This window comes from Ursus americanus, chromosome 14 (genome assembly GCF_024610735.1).
Source record: "Ursus americanus isolate L20-20 chromosome 14, mUrsAme1.1.p, whole genome shotgun sequence".
NCBI classification, from domain to species: Eukaryota; Metazoa; Chordata; class Mammalia; order Carnivora; family Ursidae; genus Ursus; species Ursus americanus.
In genome coordinates, this window is record NC_142140.1 from 27,851,495 (window position 1) to 27,877,291 (window position 25,797).

General features: G+C 40.8%; 1 protein-coding gene across 1 annotated transcript in view; it reads left to right on the forward strand.

Annotated features, from left to right (window-relative positions):
- The window catches only part of CADPS (calcium dependent secretion activator), a 799,713-nt gene that overhangs the window by 444,422 nt on the left and 329,494 nt on the right, over positions 1-25,797 (forward strand). Inside the window, exon 12 of the mRNA XM_087866885.1 lies at positions 8,064-8,396. Coding sequence (XP_087723011.1) covers positions 8,064-8,396 — 333 coding nt within the window. The remainder of the gene's footprint in view (positions 1-8,063; positions 8,397-25,797) is intronic.

Sequence of the window (25,797 nt, forward strand, 5' to 3'; positions counted from 1 at the left end):
GTCATACTTATGACATATTCTCATCAGTTTTATTATCTGTACTGTTCTCAATCCAGGGTCATGCTCCTATCCCCCAACTTCACTTTACCTCTACCATTGGAATTATCTGCTTTGACAATCTATCAGGACATCTTTTGATGCTAATGAGAAAATATTATCTTTTACGTGACTGCATGATATTCTATTTAAAAATAACAGTTAACTTTTATCACATTCAGTAGTAAATATAATAGGCACCATTACAGACACTATGCTCACCAATTTTCTTAACTTAAATTCAATTAGCCAACTTGTAGTACATCTTTAGTTTCAGATGTAGTGTTCAGTAATTTATAAGTTGCAAATAACACTCAGGGCTCATCACATCACATGCCCTTCTTAGGGCCCATCTCCCAAGTATCCCATTCCCCCACCTACCTCCCCTCCAGCAACCCTCAGTTTGTTTCCTAGAGTTTCCTCGTGGTTTTTCTCCCTCTCTGATGAGCTCCCATTCTGTTTTCCCTCACTTCCCCTACGGTCCTCTGCCCTGTTTCTTATATTCCACATATGAGTGAAACCATGTGATAACTGTCTTTCTGTGATTGACTTATTTAGCTCAGCATAATATCCTCCAGTTCCATCCACATCGATGTAAATGGTAAGTATTCACCCTTTCTGATGGCTGAGTAATATTCCATTGTGTGTATGTATGTATATATATACCACATCTTCTTTAACCATTCGTCTGTCAGTGGACATCTCAGCTCTTTCCACAGTTTGGCCATTGTGGACATTGCTGCTATGAATATTGGGGTGCAGGTGGGGTAGCTCTATTTTTAACATCTTGAGGAACCTCCATACTGTTTTCCAGAGTGGCTGTACAGCTTGCACACCCACCAGCAGTGTAAGAGGGTTCCCTTTTCTCCTCATCCTTGCCATTTGTTGTTTCCTGACTTAATTTTAGCCATTCTGACTGGTATGTGGTATCTTATTGTGGTTCTGTATTTCCCTGATGCCAAGTGATGTGGAGCATTTTTTCATGTGTCTGTTGGCCATTTGTAATGTCTTCTTTGGAGAAATGCCTGTTTGTGTCTTCTGCCCATTTTTTGACTGGATTATTTGTTTTTTGGGTGCTGAGTTTGATAAGTTCTTAATAGATCTTGGATATTAACCCTTTATCTAATATGTCATTTGCAAATATCTTCTCCCATTCTGTTGGTTGGGAGTTTTAGTTTTGTTGGCTGGTTCCTTTGCTGTGCAAGAGCTTTTTATCTTGATGAAGTCCTAGTAGTTCATTTTTGCTTTTGTTTCCCTTGCTTTGGAAACATGTCTAGCAAGAAGTTGCGGTGGCCAAGGTCACAGAGGTTGCTGCCTGTGTTCTCCTCTAGGATTTTGATGGATTCCTGTCTCACGTTCAGGTCTTTCATCCATTTTGAGCTTATCATTGTGTATGGTGTAAGAAAATGGTCCAGTTTCATTCTTCTTCATGTGGCTGTCCATTTTCCCAGTGCCATTTATATGCTTACCAATTGATATGCATTGCTTCAGTGAATCCTCATCCAAATCCTACATGGGAGGGTTGTTAGGATTCCTGTTTGAAAGATGGGGCAGCCAAAGCCCAGAAAGATTATGTAATTTGCTCAGTTGACAAAGCCAGCAACTGGTAGAGTTGGGACTTGAACTCTGGGCCGTCTGATACTATAGTCTACTCTTCATAGTAGCTGTGTAGCATTCATTAGTAGCAACCAAGTTGTTGTGGGTTTTTTTAAACCTTATTTACTCTAACATCTAGGTATTTTTCTTTTTTATGTTGGAATGACATGCTTTTGTAAAGCAGGAAAGGATCAGAGAGTGGGAGCTGGGCCAACTTTATCCCGTTGCCTGTACAGTCATTAAGTACTGATGTGCGTGTGTGTTCCTAAAACAACCTTGAGGTTGCTTGGCTCTGGCGATGGAGGAAAGAACTGATGGATGAGGTCAAGTCACTGAATTGACTGCCCTTCACCATTCTGTATTTATTTGTTTATCTTCCATCTCCCATTATGACCTGTCTGGAAAGTTGGCAGAGGAGCAGGAAGGATTTATGGATGTGCCTCACAGAACTGTGTCTGGGGTTGAAGTCTCTTGCAAGAGCCACCAAAAAACAAAACAGGAAACAGAAACACCAGCTACAGCTCCCACTACAGATGGATTTCCAGGATGGTTTTAGAGATACCCAAGCACATTGGTATTCAGGGTCTGTATTCACTACAGGGTGAGGCTGGCCCAGACCCTTCTGACACTTCCCTTCTGACAGACTGAAAAGCCAAGACAAATGATTTGCCTGGAAAATTAGTTTTCTGCTGCCACTTTCTCTCCCTATGGCTGCCTCGTCTTCTGTTTGGCACTTCATCTTTGTTGTCTCCTCAGTCTCCGGCCTCCTTCCTCACGCTCTTGACATTCTACTGATCTCCCCTCATGCTGGGTCTGGCAGTCATATCTTATCTCTGGACAAATGAAGCCCTCTGTTTCTCAAAGTCCTTTCAGTTTGATCCTTGTCAAAGAAGGCTGGCTGAATTAATCCCATGTGACAGCAAAGGAGAGTGAGGGTTCTAGAAGTTAAGTGACTGTCATCTACTAGTAGTTGAATAAATATTTATTGAGTGACTACTTTATACAAAGAAGAGTCTATGTGAAGCAGATGATGTGTGCAGTATCCAGGGGTCACCCAGTCAGTTATGGATGCCACCTAGGAGCAGTGGGCCAGCATCCTCATTTCTTACCCCTGTTGTGATGGCCCTTGGGAAATCTAGCCTCAGTCCATTTTTTTAAGAGACCGATATATGGTGCTTATTTATTTTCCCTTCACCTTCTTGCTCCCATCCGATATAATCCCAATAGAATCTCTGCTTTGAGACATCTACTTTGTGTTGTCAATTCACTCATTCTTCTTTTTAAAGATTTTATTCATTTGAGTGAGAGACAGAGAGAGAGAGAGAGAGAGAGGAAGAGAGCACATAAGCAGGGGGAGAGGCAGAGGGAGAGGGAGAAGCAGACTCCCTGCTGAGTTGGGAACCCAACGTGGGGCTCAATCCCAGGACCTGGAGATCATGACCTGAGCCGAAAGCAGATGCTTAACCATCTGAGCCACCCAGGTGCCCCTCATTCATTCATTCTTAACACAGCACCAACTATGTTCCAGGCAGTGTCTTAGGCACTCAGAAAAACGAATGGGAAAAAAAAAAAAAAAAAAAAAACTCCTGCATTCTTGGAACTTACAGTCTAGCTGGAGCTCAGATATTAACCAGAAAGTCAGAGAGACAAATGGCAGCTATGGAAGGGCTTTGGAGGAAAGGAATATGGTGCTAAGAGCTTATAATGGGGGCCTGCTCCAGGTTTGTGGGACACTGGTATGGACAGATGGGAGGAGAGTATGGCTGCTTTGTTGATGAGATGTTTTAAGTCATTGATGGTCATTAGAGCTGACTACAAAGAATTAACCCCTTTGCATCCCCACCACCATCATCACTCATCAGTGCTCCTGCAAGTGCTCCCCCACCTGGCCTCCTACCTATTCTCTTAGCCCCCTTCAGGTTGGTTTTCCACATTAAAGCCAGAGAATCTGAACTTGATTATGCCATGTCCCACTTAAAACCTTCAGTGGCTTCCCAGTGCCCTTCAAATGAAGACCAATATCCTTAATGTGGCCTGCCATACCTTCCACCATCTGGCTCCTTCCTGCCATTGGTCACACCCCACCACTCACTGCCACAGCTACAGCCACAGCCACAGCCACAGCCACAGCCACAATGGCTCTCCCTATTTCCTCAGCCACTCGGGGTCTTTACACATATTGTTCCTTCTCTCTAAAATACTCTTTTTTTTTTTTTAAAGATTTTATTTATTTATCCGACAGAGACAGAGACAGCCAGCAAGAGAGGGAACACAAGCAAGGGGAGTGGGAGAGGAAGAAGCAAGCTCATAGCAGAAGAGCCTGATGTGGGGCTCGATCCCACAACGCCGGGATCACGCCCTGAGCCGAAGGCAGACGCTTAACCGCTGTGCCACCCAGGCGCCCCTCTAAAATACTCTTTTACTCTCTTTTTACCTACCCATTGTTTACATATCATCCCAAAGGAGTTTTCCTCCAGGAAGGCTTTCCTTGCTCCATACTGGAATAGATTCTAGCTATAGACACCCATGGTCCTTTGTACTTCCCATTGAAAGCTCATGTCCCAGATTGTAATATTTCTATGGGATTATTATTATGTTGTGGAGGCATGAAGGCTGGATCTGCATCTGTTTTGCTCACCACTGTATTGCTGGCACCTGGCACAGTGCCTTCCACCTAGCGAGTGCCCAAAGAAAGGATGAATGTGATCATGAAGAATACAAACATTACAACTAAAAGGCAACCTCAAATTTTTTTTTTGCTCAATTCTCTTCGTGTACAAATAAGAAACTGGAGAACCAGAGAGGGGAGGTAACCTACCCAAGGTCACACAACAGATTAGTAGTAGAGTTGGCCTAGGACCATGGTGTATAGCTCCTGTCTCAATACTACAGCTTCCTCTCTTTGCCTCGAAACTTTGATGTTCTTTGAGACCCAAACCATAACTGAGATAAGATATATTAGGTAGATGGAGAAACTATCTGCATTAAACATAGCAGATTTTCAGGAAAATTCTTTATTTCATTAAAGCTCCTAAGGCCTGAGGATTTAGTTGAAGCTCTTTTTCTACAATTGACTTTTAAATGAACTCTAAGGTCTCAACTGAGTACTGGTTAGTTCCCAGGCACAGAGAAGCAGGCCATGGCCCTTGCCTGTGAAGCAAATCCTCAGCCCTCCTTCTTTTTAAATTAGTTCATTAATTTGGCAGTAGATGGAGCCCACCTTTCTAACATCTCTCCTCCCCAAGGAAGTCTTTGCGATGAAGCAGGAGGCAATGAAATGTCCCCAAGCAGTGCTGTGTCCTGGCTAACAAGGGCATTTCTTGAAATCTGACAGGGGAGTGAACATTTGTTCTGCCTCTGGAAGGATATTTATGCACCTTCTGAAGTGTGACCAGGACACAGCTCAAAAATGTCAGATGTTTCCTCTTCATGAATATGAAGCAGCAGTTTCACCGCCTTGTATTACACCTCAGAACCATGTAGCTTGTGTACACTTCCAAATGGTGGGCACTGGAGCAAAAGTAAGCTGTTCTTAATGGACGGCTTGGTCCCAGGACCTAAGAAGCACCTGCAAAACAACCAGGGGTTCTTCACCAGACAGAAGAGGTTCTCCACCAGACAGGCAAGACCCTTAGGGAAGGAAGGAACCAGGCTGAGATTTAAAAAACAAACCAAAACAAAACATACCCATGTAATCAGGCAGTTTGAGTTACCAAGAACAAGTCCCTACCCCTCTCTGGAGTCTTGGTGTTCAGCCTATAAGATGGACTGAATAGAATGCCTACCATAATCTTTATTCATTTGCTTCTAAAGTGCCAGGCTAGGGGCGCCTGGGTGGCACAGCGGTTAAGCGTCTGCCTTCGGCTCAGGGCGTTATCCCAGCGTTATGGGATCGAGCCCCACATCAGGCTCCTCCGCTATGAGCCTGCTTCTTCCTCTCCCATTCCCCCTGCTTGTGTTCTCTCTCTCGCTGGCTGTCTCTGTCCTGTCGAATAAATAAATAAAATCTTTAAAAATAAATAAAGTGCCAGGCTCTGTAGGAGAGGTGGATGACATTGTGGGGAAACAAGAAGGGCGCAGCCCTAATGGAGTTCACATTTCAGGAAGGGCGACATTAAATACATATTTACCGAATACTTGTTCAATTTCAAGTGTGGTGAGTATCACTGAGAGGATAAAATGAAATATAAATGGTGGTTAACATGTGTCAGACCTCATGCCAGGTACTTTGCACATAATGACAGTAACAGCCACGGTGGGGTCCAAGATGGCGACGTGGAAAGACCCTGAGCTCCCCTCCTCCACAGGGACAAACCAAATCTACACCTATTTATGGAGCACTTCCTCCTGAAGGAGAACTGAGGGCTGACAGGATAGCTTCTGTATGACAAAAGCTTAAGAGACCACACAGAGAACAGTAAGAGACAGGGACAGGGTAATGAAAGGGACTCGTACCCCCAAAGCTGCCAACTGCAGAAGGGAGGGACCGTGCGGAGGGACCCGAGGGCACAGACAAAAGCCGCAGTTTACAGGAGCAACGAGACTATAGCGGGACTAGTCCTAGAGCGCCGCGGGCTGGCCAGAGAGCCGAGGGAACTCTGGGTCAGAGAGGCTGGTGAGCTGCTGGGTTTACGCCGCCTCCACGCGACGGGAGCTGCGGTCTGGACGCCATAGCCCGCCGCCGCCTCAGCCGGCCTGGGTGTCGTAGCCCGCGTCAGCACCACCGGTCCTCCCCAAGGCGGCCGCGGCCCTCTGCACACCCGGGCACCTCTGGTTGGCCCTCACTGCAGCTCTAGCGGCGGCGACGCAGGTACAGAGCACCCCCAGAACATTCGACGCCCACACGACTTGGGCTTCGGGCAGCTTGCTAGGGTATCCCAGCATACAGTGCTCCGGGACCTCGTGGCCCATGCCCCGCTTCGGCCCCAGCACCCCCCGCAACCCCCACGAAGGCACCCCCTGTGCAGAATGCCGCAGAATGCCCCGGGAGCCCCAGTCCATGCCCGCCTTGGTTCCAGCCACCCAAGGACCTGGGTTTCAGGTCATGCATGCCCTGCATGGAGTGCCTCAGCCAGGACCTTACCTCAGCTCTAGTCACCCCGCTCGGGCACGCCCTGCAGTGAGCACTGGGGACACCCTGGCTTGTAAGGGTTGGCGAGGTCTTGGAGAAAAAGGAACGTGGATGCGCTGTTGGTGAGAATGTAAATTGATGCAGCCACTTTGGAAAACAGTGTGGAGGTTCCAAAGAAAATTAAAAATAGAAATACAATATAATCCCCTAATTCCACTACTGGGTATTTACCCAAAGAAAACAAAAACACTGATTTGAAAAGATATGTGCACCCCAGTACTCAGTGCAGCATTATTTACAGTAGCCAAGGTATAGAAGCAACCAAAGTGTCCATCAGTAGATGAATGGTTAATGAAGATGTGGTGTGTGTGTGTACATGTACACACGTGAGAATATTACTTAGACGTAAAAAAGAATGAGATCCTGCCCTTTGCTACAACATGGATGGACCTAGAGGATATTATTCTAAGTGAAATAAGTCTGATAGAAAAAGACAAATGCTCTATGATTTCACTTATATGTGGAGTCTAAAAAACAAAACAAGTGAATAAAAAAAAGCAGAAATGGACCCATAAAGATAGAGAACAAATTAATGGTTGCCAGAGGAGAGGGGGTGGGAGATGGGCAAAATGGGTGAAGGGGAATGGAAGATACCAGCTTCCAGTTATGTTATGAGGAAGTCCTGGGGTAAAAGGCAGAACATAAGGAATATAGTCAGTGGTATTATAATAGCATTGTACGCTGACAGATGGTAGCTACACTGTGGGGAGTGTGACATAACATATAAACTTGTTGAATCATTATGTTATATGCCTGAAACTAACACAACATTGTATGTTGACTATACTTCAATGTAAAAAGTCAAAAAAATAATAACTATAATACAACCCATATGGCATTACTGTGGTCCACTTTTTAAAGGTGTTCTCATATATGAACCCATTTAATCCTCCTCTAAAAATATGTATGATTTAGAGACCACGATTATCCTATTTTATGGATGAAAAAACTGAGGTATAAAGAGGTTAACTTGATGAAAGAAACAACGGCCAATAAGTGGCAAAGAAAGAACCCAGCTGTTGGAGCACAGAATCTAGATAGTATATGCTGCCTTTCATGATATTACTGTACCAATGTAATCCTTTTAACAACCTGGTAAGTACTATTATTATTTTTATTTTCCAGATGTGGACACAAAAGCAAAACATGTAAGTGACTTCTCTGAGTTCACACAATAGGAGGTAGTGGGGCAGGATGCTGGTCCCTCCCATTATGCCGGTCAGCCCAGCCCTCAGCCCTAGGAAACTGGTATTTCCAGGGCTGAGTCCTTAACGTCTTTCCTGTCCCTATTCTTGCTCAGGTGTTCCTGAAGAGCGACCGTGTGGCCCGTATGGTGCAGAGTGGAGGCTGCTCTGCCAATGACTCCAGGGAGGTCTTCAAGAAGCACATTGAGAAGAGGGTGCGCAGCCTGCCTGAGATCGATGGCCTCAGCAAGGAGACTGTGCTGAGCTCCTGGATGGCCAAGTTTGATGCTATCTACCGTGGGGAAGAAGACCCCAGGAAGCAGCAGGCCCGGATGACAGCCAGTGCAGCCTCCGAGCTGATTCTGAGCAAGGAGCAGCTCTATGAGATGTTCCAGAACATTCTTGGGATCAAGAAATTCGAACATCAGCTCCTATACAATGCATGCCAGGTAAGGTGTCTCTCACCTGGGCCCTGAGCTGTGACTAGGGTCGCATTATGACTAGGCACTGTTATCTTTATGGGCCACTTCTTGATTGAAAAAAAATAATTAAAATTATATTTTACAACTGCATTGGTGAAAATTTAATATAATCCAGGCCAGAATATGTTCATGTTTATCTTCTGGTTTTAAAAGAAATGAAAACATTTTTGTATACCCCTAAAAGTCTTGTGGGCCTTAGGCACTGTATATATCCTGTCTAATAGGTAAGTTCATTTCATGAGTATAGCCTGACTCCTGTATGTTGAAAAAGCTAAAAGATCAAAACAATTTTTTAAAAAGATGGTTTTGCCTTTAAAATATATGATGTATACCAGTTGAGTGGCTTGTACTTCCTCATCTGGGGCGACAAATGGACTTAGTTCCTCATCATCGAGAGTAATTACTTAAAATAGAAAGCTTTCAGAAGGTCTGAGTATATCATACCAGTATATTAGTCACATCATGAATTTCCAAGTGGATTTGAGGGGGCTAGCCGAGACTCTGCTTGGGCCCACTCAAAATGGGCCTATATTTTCTCTGGATCAGGGGTTGTGGGAGTGAGGTGTTCTAGATCTTCATTTCCTACCTAACCTTTCCATTAGTCATTCAACAAATACTTGTTGAATGAGTGCCTACTTTGCAGTCTTTGCAAATTTTAGTGAGTGTCACTTAGGAGCATTTTTAAAATTCACATTCCCAGGTCCCAAACCTAGAGATTCTGTTTCTGCATTTTCAGGGCAGTGCTCAGGAATCTGCATTTTAGGCAAGGGCTTCCCTTTACTGCCTTTCTCCTTTTAAGAGCCATTAACGAAACTCAGCTTTGCCCTGATTTCCCTGGGCTAACTCTGCCCCTAAGGTAGGTTAAATTAAGACACTATAGTACATTGGCCGAATTGTGCCTTGCTCAGAATCAGACAGACCGAGATAAACCTTAATATGACCTTCACTAGTTTTGTGGCCTTGGGGAGTTAGTTAACCTCCTCACACATGAGCTCGGAATGAAATTGTTATAAGGATTCAATGTGTATAAAGCCCAGAGCAACATGGGGCACTTTATAAATGGTAGCAGTTAAAATATAGTCTACCAGAAGAGGCAAAAAGTCCACAGACAGTATCAGAACAGTGCCATAAATGCTTAACATAAGAACTACAAGATTTTGGGGCGCCTGGGTGGCACAGCGGTTAAGCGTCTGCCTTCGGCTCAGGGCGTGATCCCGGCGTTCTGGGATCGAGCCCCACATCAGGCTCCTCCGCTGTGAGCCTGCTTCTTCCTCTCCCACTCCCCCTGCTTGTGTTCCCTCTCTCGCTGGCTGTCTCTATCTCTGTCGAATAAATAAATAAAATCTTTAAAAAAAAAAAAAAAAAGAACTACAAGATTTTGAGGCTTACTTCTTTCTACCTTCATGGCTACCCTCTAGGTCAAGGCAGCAGCACCTTTTACCTGAACGACCACAGTGTCTACCCAACTGGTGACCCTGCCTCCTCTCTTGCCCCACAGTAACATGCCCACCACGCACCAACTAGTGCAAGCTTTTTAAAATATGAATTGAATCAGGTCACTCTTCTGTTTAAGACACTCCAGTAGCACCCCAACATCTTTAGAGTGACATCCTCACTCTTCTCTAAGGCTTGAGGCAGCACATGAACCACTCTTGCTCATACTGTTTTCCCTACATGCTCACTCACTGGACTTCTTTCTGTTTCCCTGACACACCAAATTCTGTGCCTTTTCATTTGCTCTTCCCTCAGCTTAGAACGCTCTTTGCATGAATGCCACAGCTTAAATGTCGACTTCTCTAAGAGGTCTTCCAAGACCACCCCATCGAAAGTTCTTTCTTGCCTTCTCTATCCCATCCTTTGTTCTATTTTTATCATAGTTTTTAACCGCTCTTTTCCATTCCTTGTTTATCTGTTTTTACCTGTTTATTACCTGTCTCATGCTCCACTCCCATCCTTCACCAGAATGAAGCCTTGGTGACCCATCTTTTGCCTCATTTGCTAATATTTCCATAAAACAATGGCATGAAACAATTCTTGGCACATACTGTGTGCTCAGGAATTGCATATTGAGTTAATAAATGGATGATGGCAGTTTATTTTAATTGGTAGATAGGGTCTTGGTATCAACCATGATAGCTCACCCAGAACTTTCTGAATGTTTTAGTAAGTAGAAATCTGTTTATCATTCCATAATACAATATAGACATTGCATTCAAAGATATTTCTCACATCCTATTTTCTTCTCAGCCAGTTTCAATTCAGAACACTGATTGCCAACCCAAAGGTAGATGTTTTCTTTGTGGGTCAAGAAATATCTTGAAATGACCAGATAAATCTCAATATGAAATTAAATTAAATCTTTCTTTTTATTTAAAATACTACTGTACCACACTTGGCGCTTTTAGAGTGGGGTGAGCAGATGGTATTCCCACCTATCACCAGCACCATCTTCTCTACCACAAGAATATGGGTTGTCAAATCACCTGCCTGGGTTATAAGTAACATTCAAAATCACAGAGCTAGTTAAGTGTTCCTAAACCTGCCAATCACAAAATGATTCCAGAGATTAATTTTTCTTCTTCTTAGAAACAGCAGCATTATTGGAATGAATACATGACTATGCCATTTCTCATCTCAGTGTTTTGTGAACTTGTTGAATAAAGTGGCAGGATTATGTTTGCCCCCTAAAAATAATTATTTAGATTCATAATCTCAACATGTTTTCCATGAGTTAGAAAAAACATACAGTACTCTTGTTGGCCTAAATAAAGAGGTAAACTGAGGTAATCTCAAACTTGTCAAAAAGATAAGTTTATTCGGGAATAGCAGAGGAATTGCAATTCCAGACATGCAAACTATAGCAAGCTACAGGTGAGTCTGTTGAAGGTTTGGAGTAGGCTCTATTTAAGTCAGTCTCTCAGTCCTTAAGTTTTGTTTTCCTAAGGACACATGCATGAGATTTTCCATTTTATGTGCCCTGGTTCCGTTTTAGATTGAAATTCGTTCACATTTCCACCTTTTGATCAAGATCTTTTTCAGAAAACAGCTGTGATCAATTATATCATTCAGATGTTGTTTGCTAATTTTCTTAAAAGTGTAATTGGATTGCAGGTGGATTGTATTCTATGTCCCATGGAGCTTAGGAGGGTAATCCGCAGGTGTCTTTTCCCATTAAGGTGAGGAGGACCATCCTCAGGTGTCTTGTCCTGTGGGGGAGGGAAATGTAGAGTTTCACTTGCCTCATTTGAACAAGAGTATTGAAAAATGAGGGATCTCAGCTATGTGCCTCTGAAGTAGACAGTTTAGTTTCCACTGTCAGTTGAATTGCAAGAAAAGCCTTTGAAAGGAAAAGAATTTTATTTTGTACATACATTTGGGAATGAGGCATTTGTTTACTAATACCAAACAGTAGGAATTTAATTAAAAAGATTAAACTGAGGCTCAAAAGCCCAATGATACCTATTGATTGAAATGCACTTCTCAACCAGCTTCCCCACTTGCCTGTATTTAGTAGTTCAAAAATGCCCCAAGTTCCAGGAGCTTGGCCAATTTCTGCTAGCAAATTGATACTGTCCTTCATTGTTTTTAGTTCTTGTGTTATTTTCCCTGACTTACTGACATAAAAACTAAATTCTTCTCCAAGTAGGGCACAGGTTCCCCTCTGCTGAGCAGCGAGGAGGTTAAGGGCTCTGTAGTTTTTGTAGGACTATTTCAGCAAGGCTGTCTATTTGAGTTTGTTGATATGCAAAAGCTCAGATAGAAGCATTGAAACGGGTAGACATAACTACAGAAAGATTGTGAATTGCTTTTTCAAGGTCTGCTACTCCAACCCAAGCTAAAAAGGCTCTGGCAAAAGCCTGCCCCAAACCCTCTCTATCTACTGTAGGGTTATATGTAGGCATCCATCCAAAATCATAACCTTCCCAGTTCTGACATGCCCTTTTAAGTTGATAGAGGACCCCAGATTAGGTATATAATCAGTGAAGGGAAGAGTTTTTCTAATTTCAGCATCAGAGGTGAGGCCAGTGATCCCAAAACATCCCTTCCAGTTAAGGGGAAATGTATAGTTCATGTTTCATAGTTCATAAAAAGAAATACCCAATGTCTTCTAAGGCACAGTTGGGTCTCTTTGCCCAGATATTTTTCCTTGGAATAAAAGAGGGGATCTTATGATCAGAAATATAATCATTGTAATCATAATCTGATTTACTAGCATTGTGGGAATGATTATGTGAGTACCTTAAATTTCGGTAGATCTGAAGTAACAAGGGAGCTGACCTAGTATAAGTAAGATTTTGAAACGGTTTGTTATTTGGTCTGAATCGGAGTTTCTTTTCTTCATGATACCAACAGCCTTTTAGATCTCCATTTTTGTTTTTCCTATTCAGGGGCCAGTTGTAGTGTTTTCCTGTTTAATTCTCTTTTTTTTTTTTTAATAATGATTTTTTATTATATTATGTTAGTCACCATACAGTACATCCCCGGTTTTCGATGTAAGGCTCGATGATTCATTAGTTGCGTATAACACCCAGTGCACCATGCAATATGTGCCCTCCTTACTACCCATCACCGGTCTATCCCATTCCCCCACCCCCCTCCCCTCTGAGGTCCTCAGTTTGTTTCTCATAGTCCATAGTCTCTCATGTTTCATTCCTGTTTAATTCTCTTAAGTCATCACCAGGGGAAGTAGTTTTCTGGACCATGACTGGTTTAGTTTGTGAATCCCAAAAGCAGCATTTTTTTGTGGAGACATCAGTGAGGTGGTTTCCTTTGGCTTCCTGGGAGTCAGGCTTAGAATGCCTAGAGACTTTAATAATAGCTAGAGCTGCTGGCAAGAGCATAACATATAATAAATTTTGGATATAAGGGCCATTTTAAGGAAACCTGGAAGTAAGGAAACCTCATTTCGATACCATTCCAAAATCATGGGCTACTCCAAAGGTGTAGTGACTATCGGTATAGATGTTTGTGGTTTTACCTTTAGCAAGAATATATGCTTGAATAAGAGCTTATAATTTGGCTTATTGGGCTAAAGTGGCCAAAAGAAAGGGTGCAGTATCGATGACTTCAAAAGGAATTGATATCACATATCCAGCACAATATTTACGATTTTCATTTTTCAAGTAAGAACCATCAGTGAATCATGAGAAATCAACATTTGTCAAGGGGGTTTCTCATAAGTCATCAGTAGAGGTTAATAGATGATCCGTCAAAGTCAAACAGTCATGGGGGGTTTCTTTCGTGGAAGAAGGAGTGATATGAGGGGTAGTTAGCAAGAGAATTTCCTAAGAAGCAAGATGGCTTGTTGGAGGGTGTTGGATGCATTTAAGAGAGCTTAGACAGCATTAGGTACAAAGATGGTAAGAGAGGATCCCATGACTATTTCTTCTTCAGTGACCTTTACTAGAAAGGCAGTGGCAGGGACAGCCCCAGGGTATTGGGGGTAAGGAACCGTAGGCCATGGGATCTAATTGTTGGCTGTAGTAACCCAAAGGTTGGTAGTAGCCCCCATATTTTGGGCTAAGTACTATGAGGGCATTTCCTTCTTTTTTTACATACAAAAAGGAAAAAGTAGCTGATAGTTTGGATTTCCCAGGATAAGTAGATTTATTAAGTTTTCCTTCAGCTTGGTTTTTCCAGATAATGGGGTCATGGTTTTTAATAAGACATAGGGGCTAGGCCATTATGGACAAGTTTATTCCAACAATAACCAGCTGTCCCAAGAAAACCTGTAATTGACATTTGGTTTTAGGTTTTGGGAAGCTCAAGATGCCACAAAAGCTATCAGGATCTAGGTATAACCATTGTTCTGAGATTAAATGTCCTAAATACTGGATTGAATTTAAACAAATCACAACTTTGAGACTGTGTCCCTTAATTGCTAAGAGTTTTAACAGGTGAATACTATCTTCTTGTGAGGATGTTTAGGAGAATGAGCAGAGAAGTAAGTCATCTACATACTGTAGTAAGGTGAAACATCTAGAAATTTTCATATCCACTAGGCCAGCTTTTTTTTTTTTTTTAATGATTTTTTTATTATATTATGTTAGTCACCATACAGTACATCCCCGGTTTCCGATGTAAGGCTTGATGATTCATTAGTTGTGTATAACACCCAGTGCACACTAGGTCAGCTTTTAAAATATTTGAGAAGTAAAGACTTTCAGTAAAATCTTAAGGTGTTACTATCCAGGTATATTGTTGTCCTTTCCAAGTAAAGGCAAAAGATACTGGTTAGCCTTATCAACTGGAATACTAAAGAATGCACTGCAGAATTGATTTTGGTGAAAAATTTGCTTTCGGTAGGGATAGATGCCAGTAACTCTGGGGATTAGAAACAACAGGATGGTGAAGAATAATAATGTTATTTATTGCTCAGAGATCTTGGACAAATTTTCATCCTTAACCATGAGGTTTTCCTACAGGTAAAATAGGGATATTAGGATTGGTGCAAGGGGACAGTAAGTCCCTGTGCTTCATAGTCTTATGCCCAATTTAGCTTCTTTGTTCATGGGGGTATTGATTGATTCTGGGGAGAGGTTTCAAGGGATCAGTTTGGATCTTATCTTTGGGCACTATGAATTCTACATATGTCCTTGAGGGATTTTGCCCATAGAGCAGGGGATACTAAACATAATAATGGGGATAAGTCTGAAATTTGATCTGCCCTGATTTGTAAAGTACTTGTGAAAGAAAAAGGTTTGGATTTTCTTGGAGATTAAATTCAAGAGATTTAAGTTCAGGGGATTCTAACTCAAGAGTTATGTTCTCCCTTTCAAGAGAAGGAAATGGCAATACAACACTTTTCTAGGAAACCTTGTCCTAGTAAGTGGTTGGGAGCTGATTCACTGAGGAGAAATGGAAGTTTATCTTGCAACTGTCCCAAGCAAAAGTGTATACATTTAGAAATAGGAACACACTGTGGTTTATTTGAGGCTCTGATTAATTGAATAAATGTATTACTCCAAGGGAGCTACTGTTTAATTATAATGGGGTTGAGCACTGATGGAGTAGGTCTTGTGTCAGTTAATATTATAAGAGGTTCATCCCCAATCTGAAGAATAGTTTCCTCTGGTCTCTTTAATGGTAGAATGAGAAACTGTCCCTGTGTTTCTTTGGAGCCCCATCGTTGGGATGAGTCTGACCCTTGGTTCTTGGAAAACTGTCATTATCTGAATCTTTTTAATTTGTAGCAGTCCTTTCTCAGATGGTTGGGCTTTCTGTGATAATGACAGAGTCCATCAGGGAGAGTCTGCTTGGGAGATTTCATCTGTTGAAGTTGGAGATTTAAATTTTAGTTACCCTTCTTTTGGAATCATCTTCTAGGGTGTAGGCTAACTGATTAGTTAGATTGGCAAGATCAACATTGGGATGGGCATTGGTTCTTATTCTGTGTGGGTTCTCTTAACTAACAGAGATAGATCTCTGTTTAAATCACTTATAAACATTGAATTAAAGGCTACCCTGGGGAATTGAACATCTAGAGGGAGTCCAGATTTTTCTTTAAAAACAGTTTGGAGTTTGCTGTAGTAATCATGAACAGATTCATCAGACTTTTGGGTGCATGCCTGAATTTGTTGCAGTTTACTGGTTTAGGGAAAGCCCTCAAAATGGCCAGATGCAGCCTTTTGGCAATGGCACAAGCTTGGTCATATAAAAGAGCTGGCGCTTGACTTACTTGGAATTCTAAAGATTATTTAGCGCTTTCTCAATCAGCAGCTTTCATCCAGTGCTGGGCTTGACCTTCTCCAACAAACAGTAAACAAATTGATAAAGATTAGAGAGGCCCAGTTGATAATTTTGAGTGATAATATTGAATTCTTCCACAAATCTATGAGGATCCTCAGTTACCTTGGGAAAATCTTTTACTGTAGCTCTAAGTTCAGCTTTAGTCCATGGGACATAAGAAATTAATAATTTAGCAGGATTGTCAGAGAGTTTTAACAGGTTCAGTTGGCAAGGTTTCAGCACTAGAGAAGAAGGGGAGTTGGGATAAAGGAAGGGGTTATAAGAGGGCAAAGGTGGGTATAGCAGAGCAACGGAGTTAGGGGAGACCTCGCTGGTGCTGCGAGAGAAAGACTTCAGATGCTTCTTTATCTGCTATCATTGCTTATTTGTTTCAGTTCACTTAAAAGTAGTATTTTGTAAAGAGACAGTTTTAGAATCCTGAATACTTTTAGAAGCCTCTAGGTACCAATTAAAAGAGCTATCCCTTTCAGATTGTTTGTTCTATTGCCACGGACTTCTAATTCAGTCCAGAGAAAAACAAGCCTGGGGAGACTTAAAGTTCCCCATAATGGCCACTGAAGTTCTAAATTATCATTAGTAAGGTGGTCCATTTTGTCAAAAATATACATGAGAAGAAACTATAGTTTTATAACATAAAACCAGGTGGGAGCACAGAGGGAGGGCCAATCTTAGAAGAGTCACATGATCCAGATTCCACATTTTAGAGATTTTCCTGAGAGTAAAAGAAAAGTTACTAAACAGCCTGATGGATGTGCTTTCAGGGTTAGAAGTTTATTTTATTTTACAGTGTGCCTTTCATGAGATACTTTTTTTTCCTCCCGGTGGACACCCTTTGCTCTAGTTTTCCAACTGGTGACCACATGTCCCTTGTTGCATAGAAATTATCTTAGAGTTGACAGTTCAGTCTGACCCTCTGTGAGCAACTTACCCAGTCTGGTGAGGCTCTTGCTTTGGGGACTGGTCTCTCATAAAGAGGTGGTGAGTATTTTTGTAGCATTTATTTGCTCTCCCCATGCCCACCAATATTACTTAATTACTTTTTCTCTCAAAAGGTTTAAGAGAATTATACTAAAATTCTAGTGTGCTTCCAATAAGAAAGTGAACAAGTAGAATAGTCATCAAAAAGGACAACGCCTTTAAACAGAGCTTGAATCAAAAAGCTCAGCCAGAGAGGGAATTCAGAATCCAAAAGGGGACTCACCAAACTGAAAGTAGACAGTGACTCATGGAAGCAGTGAGCTCAAGGGGCTCGATGTGGTACCTTGCTTCATTCTAAGGGTTGTCATTCTTCAGGGGTCATCTCCTTCCACTGCCACTTCTTACATCAAGGAATGTTGACCTAGATAAAGAGGTAAACTTAGGCAAGCTCAAAATTGTCAAAGGTTTATTTGCAAACAGCAGAGGAATTGCTATTCGGGATGTGCAAACTGTAGCAAACTATAGGCAAGTCCATTGAGGGTTTGAGGTAGGCTGTATTTATGGGCAGGGAATATAAAGAGGGGAGTGTCTAGGTAGAGCCTGTTAAAATTAAAAACAAAAGGAGACCAGCTTTGAAAATTTCTCAAGCAGACAAAACCAGTCCAGTCATACAGAGCTCAATTCAGCTTATTTTGTGAGACCAACCTGACCAGGGTCATTTCTTTTTCATGCCTCTGGAAACCATAAGCAAAACTTCCCAAGGTTGGTATGAGGCAACCCCTGACCAACTCCCTATCATTTAAGAAAATTCCAAGATTGGGGCGCCTGGGTGGCGCAGTCGTTAAGCGTCTGCCTTCGGCTCAGGGCGTGATCCCAGCGTTCTGGGATCCAGCCCCACATCAGGCTCCTCCGCTAGGAGCCTGCTTCTTCCTCTCCCACTCCCCCTGCTTGTGTTCTCTCTCTTGCTGTCTGTCTCTGTCAAATAAATAAATAAAATCTTTAAAAAAAAATTCCAAGATTATCAGTTTTCTGTAAATCAGGCATTTACAAGTAATCATTCTCCCAGTCCTGGAGTTTTGTTTTCCTAAGGGTACATGTGTGAGATTTTCCATTTTATATCCTCCAGTTCCATTTTAGATTAAAATTCTTTTACATTATAGAAGAATAATGTCCTCTCACCCAAGAATAATAATTGTCCCCCTACCTAAAAGAGAATTATAGGAAATGTAAAGAAAGTACTTCTTGGGACAGGATTACTTAAGACATGTAGTATTATGTTCCATACTCCTTTTCAGACACTAAGCTTGCCTATTGCTTCACGTTTCACATCAGTAGAAATTAGGGCAAAGAGCAGATGCAGGTAATTCACAAAAGAAGAAATACAAATTAATTCTAAACACATGATGATTTTTAAGTTCTGTGTGTTCAGTAATCTCAGTTATATAAGTGTATTGGTAAGCAATGAAAGCATTGTTTTAAGTTAACATTGGTAATTGGTAATACCTTGCTGAATGTTACAGAAATGGGTATTCTCATAACTTACTGTTGGAATAATTTGTTATTGTAAACTTTCTGTAATCTGTAAATTTACAGTGTAACAACTTTATAACAGGCAAACCTTTTAACTGAGCGGCTTTACCTTTAGCAGTTGGTTGTGAGTCAATACTCAGAGATGTGTACACAAGTATGAAGCCCAAAAATGTTCACTGCAGCGTTCCCTGTGACAGTGGGAAAATAGAAACAACCGTAATTCTCAATAGTAAGAGATTAATTCATTAGATTTTTGTTTGACCATGTGAGAGAATACTCTTCAGCCAATAAAACAGTTGTTGAAGAAGAAATCTTACCACATGGGAAAATGTGCATGAGATATTGCTAAGTGGAAAATCAAGCAATGAAGCAATATGAGGGCATACTCTCATTTTTATGGAAAAAGTACTTGATGGGCAAAAAGCAAAATCTTAACCATGTTTCTCTTTAGAGATAGCATTATGGTTGATTTTAAGGTTTCCTTTTGTGCTCTTCTATGTTTCCAAATTTTCTGCCCTAAATGTGTAAATGTTTTGTCAATAGAAACAATGAGCAAAAATCTCAACAAAGAAGCTATTAAAACCATAGGATAGGGAAAAAATTATCTTCTGCATTTTTTACTATACTGCCTTCATGATTTTTGCCATTTCCAAGTACTACCTGTATGATTACTTAATATTTCTAATTAAACTAATTCTTAACTCACTTTTTAACCTATCCTTATCTTTAGAAGTAATATATTCAAAATCACAGCTTTTATGTTTTAGTTTTCTTTTTTTTTAAACAGTATGCATTGAAGCGAAACATAACCCTTAAAATAGAAGCTCCTCGTCAGTTGGCCCTCTTATGTCATCTCACACCACCGGTGATGTGGGAGGCATGGCTGGGGCGACCAGTGCCCTGATATGCTGAGGCTGGAGGCATAGAGCTCTCTGACGCCATCCCTGAAAATAGCCTCAGACTGACCAGAACAGCTTTCACATGAAGTGTCCACTTCCCATGCCCCGCAGTCAGGTTTCAGAAATCATCACTCACTTTCTCACAGATTACACTCAGCTCTGCTGAACTCTGTTAACTCACAGGAGCAAAGATACAGAAGTGAAAATGCTATGGCTTTCTTTCTCACCATGTTCTGCTTCAGTTGTTTCTTGTTTTGTATTTTTGGACCTTGTTCTTCTTATGAGACAAAGCAATTCCTAGATGCTTCGAAAATCAGAAATGCTCACAGTGTTTTCTTCTTATGCATATCACATCCTAGTGGAAGCTAGAATCTGATTTCTGGTACTGCTTTCTGAAGGTTCCCATGATCTCTCTTTATGAGGTTCTGCCAGTAAGTGTAGCTTTCATCTCAAATGAGAAATGACGTTTATTAAAGAGTGATTATGTCAGTTACGTATCAGTTGTCTGTTGTAACATGAACCATGTCTATCAAAACACTAAACACACACACAAAGAGGCTTGACAAATGTTTCCATATTTGTGCATGAATTTTTTAAGTCTGTTTTGTGTATTTGAGAATACATGGCTCTATCTCATGGGAGAGTTTGCTCATAGTCAACACAATAATCAGTGTAAAATAATTGGAAACTTGTGTTATGAAAGGTACTGTTTTTATTTTCCTAGACTCTTAAGAGGAAGCAGTCAGTTATGTTGCTTTTTGAGCATTTGAGTTGAATTCTAAATCCAACTTTTAAAAAGTAGACTAACATCTTTGAGAATGGGCTGTATCTTATGAGAAATGAGACTAAGATCTGCTTTCTGTCTTCATAAAATGCCAAGATGGTGGTGGTGGTGGTGGTGGTGGTAGAGGTGGCGATGTGGCATTTAAAAAGTTTTAAAAATGTAAAGCACCAGTTCTCCCCCTTTATCTTTAGTGGCCTCCAAATCTGGAGTTGATTTGCTGCCCAGTTGTACCAGATGTCTGCTACTTCCTACCCACCCCTCTGCTTAACTGTATGAGCTATCCTTAATTGCTTCAATCTAAAACATGTGAGCGTTTTCCCTTGAAAAACACCTCTGAGGTGTGTTTTAAAAGGAGGGAGGTCTATATGTTCGCGTATTTTTAAATGCAAATAAACTCTTCTTGAGGAACCCAGCTAATTTTTAAGCAGGTATGGGGAATATGAGTTAAGGAAACCAGTTGTTTCTTCACGTTTCAGTTCTGCTTTTGCAGGAAGATATTTCTGGTTGTGCTGTTACTGAGGACACCCATAGCTCCTGGAATTATCTGCAGTATGACTTTAGCATTCCCTCAGCCATCACTTATGCCTCATGGCCAGCAAGGATAGCATGTACACTCCAACTAACAGAAGATGACAGTGCTCTCTTCATTTATCTTCTCTGAATTTCTGGAGGTTTTTTCACATAATCTGGAAGAGTTGATTGGAAACACGTGGAATATAATTTCCCAATTTATAAATACCTTTGCATTTTCAATATTGAATTCCCCATCGTTGCTAAACTACTGATTTTCTTAACATTTCATTTCCTTTCCTCCAAACCATCATCAATATGGCCTTTGATGATGTGGTTATTTTATTACAGAGTCATTTCCCTTAGACTGATTAGCACTTGGCAGCTTTTCAAATAGTTTTATTAGACACTGAAGAGAAACCTCAAATTATCAAGCTTTCAGCTGTAACCCAGATTACTGGGTTTTATCCATACCTCATTAAGGAGTGTTTAATCTCTACATAAGTACATAGCTTTTTCCTAATCCAGAAATTTCCAGTAGATCTGTTAACTGAGTATTTGCTTCTTGGGCCAGGCTCTATTTCTTAATCTGTTTCTTGGCTTCGTAATACCAATATAGTTCTTTGTACATAATGGTCTTTCAGTAAGTATCTGTTGAAGAAATGCTTTGAAATCTGAGGCGGGGGGTGGGTGGCAATGACAGTCTAGTACTTAACACTGTTACTTAGTGACATACCTTCATCATCCATTCATTCATTCATTCATTCATCCATCCATCCATTCAACAGACGTTTGAAGCACCTACTGTGCACTAGATATGGCATGTCAGATGCTGGGGACAAATCCTAAACTTTCCTACCTTGTCATAAAATGGCTCTTGGCTCCTGACTATCTTCCTCCTCACTCACTAAACACACCTCCCAATGACTTTATAGGTGTTATCCTACTTAGAGTATTGTATTTGCTTCCATTGCATTGCTATGTGGCAAATTACCACAAATGTAGTGGCTAAAGAGAATGCCCATTTATTATCTCACAGTTTTTGTAGGTCAGAAGTCCAGGCACGACTTAGCTGGGTTGTTTGCTAGGGACTCAGAGGCTTGGATTATGGTTCTGACTGGTCTTGTTCTCATCTGTAGGCTCAACAGGTGAGGATCTGCTTCCAAGCTCCCTCATGTTGTTGGCACAACTTATATCCTTGCAATTGTAGGATTCCTCAAAGTCAGTAACACAGAGACAGGAAGTTTGGTGCTTCAAGACTCAGATTTCTAGACCCTCTTTTAAAGATTTTATTTATTTATTTGAGATAGAGAGTGAGGGTCCCAGGATCATGACCTTGAGCTGAAGGCAGACGCTTAAACGACTGAGCCACCTGGGCACCCCTAGACCCTCTTTTAAAAGGATTATCTTGGGGGGATGCTTAACTGTCTCAGTCAGTAGAACATATGACTCTTGATTTCGGGATCATGAGTTTGAGCCCCATTTTGGGTTACTTTAAATAAACTTAGAGATTACTTTAAATAAACAAATTAATGAAATAAAATATCCTATAAAAACGTAAGAGGATCATCTGAGTAAGTCAGGTCCACCCAGGATAATCACTCTTTTCTTTTAAAGTCAGTTGATGAACAACTTTAATTACATCTGCAAAATCTCTTCACTCTAGTTATATGCTATTGATTAGAAGAAAGTCACAGGTTCTACCCACACTCAAGGGGAAGACATTATAACAGGATATGACTCACTGGGTTGTCATCCTAGGGTTTCTGCCACAAGTGTTCTTTCCTCATCCCTGGGTTCTTCATAGGAGGGACTCCTTCAAGTATCAATTTAAATGTAATCTTTTTTAAAGAGGCTTTCCCTCATTGTTCTGCCTAAAATAGACTTTTCCCTGCTTTGTTTTTTTGTAACAGTGCCTTATTTATTATCATCATAGAACTTCATACAATCTGAAATTACCTTGCCTACTTATTCGTTCTTTTATTGACTATCAGACTCTCTCTTCAAGAGCAAGGTCTGTGTCCATTGTATTCCCCACTATAGGGCCAACACTTGTCACAATGCTTGGCACAAAATGGATGTTCAACTAAATATTGACTAAATAACTTATTGCAAAGGCCCAAGCATTTATGGCCTTCTGGGGCTTAAATGCCCACATTCCATAAAGGTATGTCTTTGGTCTTTTTTTCTGATTAGGCCAAGTGCAGCAACGGAACAGGCATGGAAATCTGAGATCTGAATCCACTAATACTAATCCATTAATACTCCTATTTTAAAGTGGGAATTTCGCCTGACCTTCACAGTGCATCTCCAGCTATGAACTTGCCCTCTGGTCACACTCAACTGGTCTCTCCCATCACAGAGTTGAAGGAAGAGGTGCATAAATTAAATCTTGTCTTTCCAAAGTCACACACTGCTTCTAACCATCATTGGCTATTTGATGGGTAGCTGGTTTTCAGTGGATTTGCTTGCCAGTTGTACTTAAATTTCAGCATTCTTGGGATGCGGAAAGAGGTCAAGAGGTGTATACCACGTGAACATGTTCTACCACTGTTAGTAGGGGCAAAATGAGAGGGCATTAAAGACGTAAGGGCACAGAGACAGGTAGCAATATTTAATTTCCCAGAGCAACTCTTTTCCCAGAGCAATGATTTGTCATGATGGGGTCATCAGAAAATTCTTACTTCTCTGTCAGTTCTTCCTAGAACGCATGGCAGATATTTCTATCTGCCTGCACCTGCTGTTATTGAGAGACTAACTGCTATGGAAAGTTGAAATTGAGAATGACTTTCTTACATCTGAAGAACAGGGAAGTAGGTATGAAGGCAGCCTTCAAAACTGCTCTAGACATTTTAGCAATCTTTTCCTTTAGTTGCGAAAATGGAACCATAAATATGCTCTTTTATTCAAACTCTTCTCCTAAGCATTTAACCACAAAACTGTAATCAAAGGTGTTAAATAGGTGTACTCTCAGAAAAAGACATACAGAAATAGTATTTTCAGGGCACCTGGGAGCATCCAACTCTTGGTTTTGGCTCAGGTCATGATCTTGGGGTCACAGGATGGAGCTCTGAGTCGGGCTTTGCGCTCCACGGGAAGTCTGCTTGAGATTCTCTTCCTCCCCCCCTCCCCCGTCGTGCTCTTTTCCTTTCTCAAATAAATTTTTAAAATCTTTAAAAAAATGAAATCGTATTTTCTACTTTTGCCACTTTTCACTGAATGGTGGAAGCTGTTATAAACCATCTAACACAGCTTTGCAACTAAAGATATTTTACAAGCCTTCTGACATGTTTCACCAACCCAGACTCCCCATGGTAATGATCTGAATTTACCTTCTTCCAACATGTATCCTTTGCTTCATTGGTGATTCACACCTACAGTTAGTAGAAACATGGGTAATAGAGCATAGTGCATGGGGTAAAGTTTGTTAACCTTTTGGGTTTTAATCCTTTCTGAAAATATGCACAAAATACCTTAGTTCTCTTTCCTGCCGAGCTAGTGAAAGATTCTGTGTCAGAGAATAATCTATCTTCTTACCTCCAGTTTGAGCAGTATTAATGCCAACCAAATATTAAGCATTTACTAAGTGCCAGGCACTAAGCCTAGTACTTTACATATATTATCATATTTAATCCTCATAAGCCTGTAAACTAGATATTTATACCCACATTTTAATAATGAGCCTAAAAAAGAGAGAGAGAAGTTAAATGAGTTTTCCAAGGTCAAACAGGCAGTCAGCAGCAAAATCTGGATTTTGAACTCCAGGTTGTATGATCCCAAAATAAGCTTTTTAACTCAATTGCTGAAAATAGTTGTGATTTTCCATTGATATAGAAGGTTCTGGAGAATAAGTAGAAGTTTATGATCCTGTCCATACTCTAGAAAGATAAGTATGCATGTATATTATTATATCTTTAAGGAGTGTCTTTTTGTATAGCCTGCTTTTTTTCGCTCTAAAATTTGTTAGAGGAAAAGAAAGGTCACCTGAGGACTTGATTCTGTGTTGCTAATTATGATTTCAGTGGGTGTGTCTTCATTCAATGGAGATGGATTAGGTTTTTGTTGCTTCACCCATTTACGTTCGATCATATCAATACAAGTGTTTCCTGATTTAATTTTTGAAAACATAGTTAAAGCCCCGCAGTGTTCAGAGGCTGGTTAAGGAAAGGAAATGCTTGTTTTCTCATCCCGCCCGGGTAGTGTGCAATCGAGCCGATTGGATGACTTGAAACAAAGTGACTGCCTTCTGTTTCATAGCATAAGGAAGTACCTTCTTGGCAGCACCCAGGGACCCTAGAATTAAGACAAAGGTGCTCTTTGGAGAAAGAACACCCACAAAAGCATGCATGAACATTCAAATGACAAAAGTTTTAAACGAAGAATTAAACCAGGTTTTGGTAAATATTTTAGACTTTGTGGGCCCTGCAGCCTGTGCCGCAATTACTTAATTCTGTCACTGTAGCAAAAGCAGCCACAGAAATATGTAAAAGAATGGGCATTTTTGTCTGTGTTCCAATAAAACTTTATTTACAAAAGCAGGCAGTTGGCAGATTTGACCCAAAGACCGCAGTATGTCAACCCCTGAGGTTAAATAATATATCATATCATAACAGAAAGAGTTCTCTACTTTCCCAAAAGTTGCCCAATGGATATAAGGTGTTACCTTTTCAACCCAGAAAGTTTTAACATAAAACTTAGTCCATCCGTTTTATATATATATAAATATATATAAATTATATATTAAATTACATATAAATAATATATATAAATTATATATAAATAATAATAATACCCACCTAATATAGTTGATGATAGTTATTTTTGGCTACCATTAATTAATCCAATTCCTATGTCTTGGGAAAGTTCCATTCTGATGAATAATTATGTTTAAGATTGGGCTCGTTCTCTGGGATCAGTTCTTGAAATCAGACAATTAATCAAATCATGCTAAGGAAAAACCTGAAGAAGTGTAACACAA